Source organism: Rhineura floridana, chromosome 1 (assembly GCF_030035675.1).
Source record: "Rhineura floridana isolate rRhiFlo1 chromosome 1, rRhiFlo1.hap2, whole genome shotgun sequence".
Lineage (NCBI taxonomy): Eukaryota > Metazoa > Chordata > Lepidosauria > Squamata > Rhineuridae > Rhineura > Rhineura floridana.
In genome coordinates, this window is record NC_084480.1 from 266,661,201 (window position 1) to 266,668,873 (window position 7,673).

A 7,673-nucleotide genomic window follows, 5' to 3' on the forward strand; every position below is an offset into this window, starting at 1 on the left:
TGAATCTATTCTGGTGGAAAACATGAGCTGCATGAATCAAGAAGGAATTATCAGTTGTCAGAGCACAGTACCATCTTGTGGTTATTTACAGTATTGTTACAGGGAAATTACCCTAAAACCCATTTTAAAATTGATTTTAAGATGCAAAATTTATTTTTTAAGTAACTGTGCCATGAACATCTTAAGAATAAGAACCTGAAATCAATGGAAAAATTATTGGGTCAAACATATAAAGTTGCAGTCCATGCAGTCACACTGTTCTTGGAACAAGACTAAGAACAAAAACAAATTCTTACTCGTGTTGCTTACACTCCAAGCTTACTGCCTCGTACCTGGGAATATGCCCTATTGAATTCAATAGGACTTACTTCTGAATAACCATGCTTAGGACTGCAGCCTAATATATTTAACCACTGACTAGTTTGAATATGCATAAATACTACAGTACTATCATTCTCCAGATGCATTGCACTTATGACATTTTGGAATAACTACTACCGTATCTACAAAGATTGTGACAGCTCACATCTCTTCCGTCTTTGCATCAAAGATTTCAATGGACCTAGTGTCCCATCACTGTACTCGAGCTTTCTCAGAGCCAGGAACCACAACCAAGTTTCTGCCTGCCATTGGCATGGCATAACACTGCAGCGATTAGCTTTTCACCATTTAGTTTACCAATTTATCACTTTGGCCCCATCATCAGAAATGCTAGAACTACTAGTCCATCACTTTCATTTCCCCCCCTCTCTCTTAACACTACAACTAGCAGATATCCAATAAAGCTGATTGTTGATAGATTCAGGAGAGCCAAAAGAAAGGACTTCTTCACACAGCGCTTATTTAAAACTATGGAAACCGCTCCTACCCGATGCAGTGATGGCCACCAACTTGGATGACTTTAAAAGAGGAATAGACACATTCATGGAGGATAAGGCTATCAATGGCTACAAGCCGTGATGATTGTGTTCTGCCTCCATAGTCAGAGGCAGTATGCTTCTGAATAGCAGTTGATGGAAACCACAGCAGGAGAGAGTGCTCTTTGCACTCAGGTTCTGCTTGCAGGCTCCATTAGGCATCCGGTTCGCCACTAGCGATGCCAGATCTCCGGCAAATGGCCGGAGACTCTGGCCCCGCCCTTGCTTTTCTCACCTCCGGCCAGAATTGCCCCCATGTTGTTTAATCTCCAGTTTTCAGCTGGAGTCTCCGGGGTTTTTTGGGAGGCCTCCAGCTCTCCGGCTAGTACCCCTTAATCGCCGGACTCTCAGCTTCAATTTAAAAAAAAAATTAAGTTTCTAGGTGGTCTGGTTCCCGAGATATACACCAAAATGTCAACCGCCCCCCGCGCGACTGTTTTTTACAGATCTTTAGAACAATTCCTACAACTCCCATCAGCCCAGTCCAGTGGCCACGCTGGCTGGGGCTGATGGGAGTTGTGGTTTAAAATAGTAACTTTTCAAAGCTCTGGCTGTAACCCCACCCTTTCAGGATTGTAGCCAATGAAGCCAGGGTTGTGACTTGTTGATCCAGGCATGCCTAGGCTTAATTTCAATGTCAGAAAATGGTGGCTTTTTTGCAGTTTGCGTAAGTAATATGGCTTAACGTTTTTTTCCCTCTTCTGTCCAACAGTCAGACCCTGGGCTAGGAAATATGAAAGTATTTAATCCAAAATCTGCTTTTCTGGGAGTAAAGCAATTCGAATCCCATGCACCTGGAGTAAACCCCACTGAATTCATTAGGACTTACTTTTGAGTAGACATGGTTAGGATTGTGCTGTAAATTAATGGGACTTTTGAGTAAATATAGCGCAGACTTGTGTTTGTGTTGTAAATCTTTCTCTCCCCCTCCAACCTTATTTTTAAAGAAATTAGTCAGGGTTTATCAGTTTTTATTATGCAGGAAACTAATACTGATTTTTTAAAAAAATGAATGAAGTTTATTATTTATTTTTATTTATTTATTATTTGATTTCTATCCCGCCCTTCATCCCAGTGGGAGCCCAGGGCAGCAAACAAAAGCACTAAAAACACTTTAAAAATCATAAAAACAGGCTTTAAAATATATTAAAACAAAACATCTTTAAAAACATTTTTAAAAGCTTTAAAAAATGTTTAAGAAAAGGTTTGAAAACATATTAAAAAGCAATTCCAACACAGACGCAGACTGGGATAAGCTCTCAACTTAAAAGACTTGTTCCTTATCACTTCAGGGTACAGTTTTCCCTGGTTGAGTAAGCCCCATTGAATACATTGGGACTTGCTTCTGAGTAAACAAACATAGGATTGCACTATAAATATCTTTACAGGTTGTATAAATAATAAACATATTTGATAGTCATGCTTATATAAATATTTTCATAGAATCATAGAATAGTAGAGTTGGAAGGGGCCTATAAGGCCATCAAGTCCAACCTCCTGCTCAATGTAGGAATCCAACTTAAAACATCCCTGACAGGTGGCTGTCCAACTGCCTCTTGAATGCCTCCAGTGTCGGAGAGCCCACCACCTCCCTAGGTCATTGGCTCCATTGTCGTATGGCTCTAACAGTTAGGAAGCTTTTCCTGGTGTCCAGTCGAAATCTGGCTTCCTGCAACTTGAGCCCATTATTCTGTGTCCTGCACTCTGGGACAATCGAGAAGATATCCCGGCCCTCCTCTGTGTGGCAACCTTTCAAATACTTGAAGAGTGCTATCATATCTCCCCTCAGTCTTCTCTTCTCCAGGCTAAACATGCCCAGTTCTTTCAGTCTCTCCTCACAGGGCTTTGTTTCCAGTCCCCTGATCATCCTTGTTGCCCTCCTCTGAACCTGTTCCAGTTTGTCTGCATCCTTCTTGAAGTGCAGAGACCAGAACTGGACGCAGCACTCAAGATGAGGCCTAACCAGTGCTGAACAGAGGGGAACTAATACTTCACATGATTTGGAAACTATCCTTCTGTTAATGCAGCCTGATATAGCATTTGCCTTTTTTGCAGCCACATCACACTGTTGGCTCATATTCAGCTTGTGATCAACGACAATTCCAAGATCCTTCTCACATGTCGTACTGCTGAGCCAAGTATCCCCCATCTTATAACTGTGCATTTGGTTTCTTTTTCCTAAGTGTAGAACTTTGCATTTATCCCTGTTGAAATTCATTCTGTTATTTTCAGCGCAATGCTCCAGCCTATCAAGGTCCCTTTGAATTTTCTTTCTGTCTTCCACGGTATTAGCTATGCCCCCCAATTTTGTATCATCTGCAAATTTGATAAGCATGCTCTGTACCTCCTCATCCAAGTAGTTAATAAAAATGTTGAAGAGCACTGGGCCCAGGACCGAGCCCTGTGGTACCCCACTCGTTACTTCCACCCAGTTTTGTCAAGCTGTGTCCCTATAAGTATCTGATTTCATACTATGGTTGTACAATACTTCCTTTACATTTTAAGTATGCCTTGGGGTAGTTATGGTTCTCCATTGTTTTCATCCTGAGGGGCAGATAAGCTGACAGATGGTGAGTAGCCCATGGTCACCCACTACAGTTTATAGCTCATTTCCATTTTGAAAAATTAATTAAAACAATTTACATGCAGGCAAAATTTATTAAGTGGATTCACACAATATGTGTAAAGCACATCCAACCCACATTTAAAGCGCATGACTTCCCCTAAAGAATTCTGGGAAGTGTTCTCACCACTCTTAACAAACTGCAGTTCCCATGATTCTGTGGTGGGATTCATGTGCTTCAAATGAGTGTTGAATGTGCTTTAAATGAATGGCGTGGATCTGCTCTAGGTATGATGTTCATTCAAGAGTGAATTGGAAAGGACAATTTTAAAAGATACTTCTTACTCTTACTCATTTCTCAGACCTCTTTCTGAAGTAAAGGGTCAAATCTGTAAAAAAGTTTGGAGCAGCCACGTTAAAAGATAAAGGCAGCGTATTGCAGGCAGGGGGTTCCAACCCTGCTTGGATATGGATGTCTTTGCAGAAGAACCCTAGTCAAGGTTTACCAACAGCACAATCCAAACTATATCTACTTAGAAGTCAGTCCTGTTGAGTTCTATGGGGCTTAATCCCTTAGTAAATGTGTTTAGAATTGCAGCCTTCAGAAGCATCCATCTTTACTCCCCAACGCTCCCATCTAACATCTCCAAAACCCTAGGCTCCTTTGTCCCTGCAGTGGCCTTTGGTGACTGGCCTGGCCTGAAGGCACTTAACCCTTCTTGCTGAAAGCAAGTAGGATAGATTAAATGTTCCCTACCCAGGCTCCATCTTTTAGCTAAAATGTCTAGCTTAATTTCCAGTCAGATATTTTTTTTAATTGTATGCTCCAAGCAACTGTGGTTGATGCTTAATGTATCATGCTTAATGACATCACTAGGGCCCGCCCCTCAAATCTCAGGTTTTGCGATGCTTCTGACCTGGCAACCCTATTGGCCCCTGTGAGAACAAGATGCTGTACTAGATGAGCCACTGATTTGATCCAGACGGCTTTTCTTATGTTCTTATTTCAAACTCTAGGGCAGGTATGGAGGACGGGTGGCCCTCTAAATTTGTCGGGACTCGTAGCGTGGCCAATTATCACGGATAATAAGAGTTACAGTCCAACAACACTTAGAGGGCCACACCTTCTCTGTGTCCGCACGGCAAAAAACCACAGCACAGACGCCCAAATATTTCACCCAATCGATTTCCCAATCCTCAGACCTTCCCCCACTATTCAACTCCGTTCACAGAGATTACGAGAGCATTGCATGTCGGGAGTCGTAGTTCATGTTCAACCAGTCACTAACGACCTGTCGTCTATGGTAAGAAACCCGTGCTTACGCCACATCCTGTTGTTCTTTGACTGCACACAGGAACCAATTTCTTTGACCTTTCCAGGAGCCGGCGGTGCGCGGTGCGGAAGAAAAGAAAAAGGGCAGCGTTCTTTGCGCACGTGGGGAGCCCTGCGGCAATGGCTGCTTTGTCTGTGGAGGACTTGCTGGCGCGCGCTGAAGAGCGCGAGGCGGAGACCCAGCGCAGCGTGACGGTGCATAAGGAGCTAGATGTGGAGTTCGACGTAGGAAACTTGATGGCGGTGGACAAGAACCCCGCGCCGCGCGCCGTGGCGCGACAAGGAGCCGTCTCTCAGCGCGAGGCTCTCCTGCGCGCTTTGGCCCGCGACAACACTCAGCTGCTGGTGGGCCAGCTGTGGGCGCTGCCGTCGGAGCGAGCCGAAGGAGGGGCGGGTCCCGTGGTGGCGCGGTTGCCGGAGCCTTCCACCCGCATGCCCAGGGAGAAGCCGCTGCCCAAGCCCCGGCCGCTAACGCGGTGGGAGCAGTTCGCCAGACTCAAAGGTATCCGCCCGACGCGGAAGAAGCGCGGCACGTTGGTCTGGGACGAGGCGGCGAAGGAGTGGCGGAGGCGCTGGGGTTACCGCCGAGGCGGCGGGGACCCCTCCCAGGACTGGCTCCTTGAGGTGCCTGACTCGGCGGACCCGCTCGAGGACCAGTTCGCCAAACGGCGCCAGGAGAAGCGCGAGAGGGTCGCGCGTAACGAGTTTAACCGCCTCAGAAACTTGGGGCGTGCCCATCGCGGCGGAACGCCGACGGAGCTGCACCCGACGGGCCACCAGGACCGGGCCGAGTTGGGCCGCGTCACCGCTCTCGCCCGCATCTCCACTGCCTCCCGCGGCCGCTTCCAGCCTCGTCTTCCCAAGGAGCCCCACGCCCCACAAAGCGCTACTGCCGGAGGAAAGAAGCGCCGTTTCGGGCCGGTTTTGGGAGATCTCGAAGGGGAGAAGAATTGGCAGCTGGAGCTGGCCCGGAATTTGGGCAGCAAAAAGCCGCCTCTGGACTTGACCCGCGCCGTCAACAAACAGCTTCGAGAGGAAGAAGCCGAGGCTGCCAGCGCCAAGGGCAAGAAGCGCGGGCAGCGGGGCAAGAGAGGTCGGCGGCAACAGCAGAGGCCCGGTGGGGCCAAGGGCAAGAAAAGTGGAGGGGCGGCCAGGAGAGGAAATCGGGGGCGACCTGGAAGCATTGGTGGCAAGGGAAAAAGAAAATGAGCCTTCTAGTGATGGGGTTGGAGTCTGGGCCAAGGATGACTGGAGCAGCCGCCCCCAGTTTACATAACCTTAGGGTACTGAGTGCCTCCCAGCAAATTACACAGCCCTGTTTAATTATTGCTGCTACATTAAGAAAATGGGGCCTTGACTTTCAGAGACTTTCTTCTCTAGTTGAACAGTTTGCCTGGAAACTGTGGCCAGATAAATAAAAATGGGATGAAAATGTTATCCAAAACACCAAATCAAAACTGAACAATAATAATTTCTTTGACTGAAGTGGAGTTGGAGTCTCCTTAAAAAATCTTCTCACTCTGCAAAATGAAAAGCAATGTGCAATCCTTGGATAGCAGTTTCAGTGTAAATTCTTATATAAGTATTGCGAAAATCTGATGGAGCACATCATTACCAAAAAGTTACAGAATACCAGTTGGTTTTTTAGTCTACTGTGACCTGGATTGACAGTGTCCATAAGAAACATGGCAAGAGTGGTTGGGGCTGAAATAGTTGAAAGGATTTGTTTCAAAATAAAATCCTAATAGTGTTTGTTTGCTTTTAATGGGATCTGAAATAAACATCTTTCAGAAATTAAGTGTGTGTATCTGAAAATTTGTATTGATTGTATATCATTCTGTAAGGAAATACTAAAAGAGTAGAGCAATTCCAAACCATGCATAATTTGCTTAGCCTAATAAAATGTTGCATGAATATTAAGGACAGATCTGAGTGCATGTTTTGAAAGCCACAGAAGAAACTCCTGCATTTGGTTCTGAGTCTATTTGATAAAAATATGTTATAGGAAATAGCACATCTTTGTCTTAAATTGAGGACTCACTAAATTCAGTTAATGGGTTGGAAACTGATTTTCAAACTCTTATGAAACTAGAGAGAGGCCTGAAGTCTAATCTTCAAACCATGTATTCTCCAGAAAAATCCTACTTTCAAAGGTTCAGAGGTGGATATGACCCTCTCCATTCTATCAGAATTTTGCAAGAAGGTATTATATATTTTTCCTTGCCTTGAAAATGGTAGGGTTTACTCACTTAACAAAAACATTTTTATGGGGACTTAACCCTTATTTGTGAGTGGTTCATTACAGATTGGGAACTGAGGCTCAAAGCTATCCAATGAGCAAGTGGCTAAGCTGTCTACAAAAGCCAGTAGAAAATAAACTGTTAGGCTGCAATCCTGTACCCTCTTACCAGGGAGTAAGCCGCCTGAACTCAGTAAGGCTTCTGAGTATAAACATAGGGTTGCATTGTTAATCTTTAAGGTACCATAAAGCTGTTATTTACATATTACTTTAGTTTTATATTCTAGGCTGCTCTACGGAGAACTTGCAGTAAAATTTTGTACACTGGACCTACTTAAGTTTACAAACCTACACAAACATGCAAGAAAGTAAATCCTATTGAATCAGCAGGGCTTACATATGGGTAGATTTGAGATCCCACTGCATGGTGCTTAATGCAAATGGATGACTATTACTCAATCTATATCTGTACATTGGTCTCTTTCATGCCTGGAATAATAAGAGTAATTTAAGGTCTGAAACTAAGATATGAGTAGACAATGCAGTATTAAGTGACTGTATTATATTTCCAATTGCCAGTTTATAATCTGTGTTAAGAAAACAACCATTTGTGAGCATATT

The 7,673-nt window shown here is 44.6% G+C and overlaps 1 protein-coding gene across 2 annotated transcripts; it reads left to right on the forward strand.

Moving 5' to 3' along the window:
- The first annotated feature begins 1,546 nt into the window (after positions 1–1,546).
- Positions 1,547–6,611, forward strand: RRS1 (ribosome biogenesis regulator 1 homolog). 2 transcript variants are annotated; one of them, XM_061600345.1, is made up of 2 exons: positions 1,547–1,584; positions 4,861–6,611. In XM_061600345.1, exons 1-2 carry the CDS (start codon positions 1,562–1,564, stop codon positions 6,020–6,022), a joined length of 1,185 nt encoding a protein of 394 aa, XP_061456329.1. In that variant the 5' UTR covers positions 1,547–1,561; the 3' UTR covers positions 6,023–6,611. The 2 variants fall into 2 exon arrangements, with proteins under 2 accessions (XP_061456329.1, XP_061456319.1); XM_061600335.1 differs by lacking the exon at positions 1,547–1,584 and adding an exon at positions 4,597–4,784.
- Positions 6,612–7,673: the final 1,062 nt, after the last annotated feature.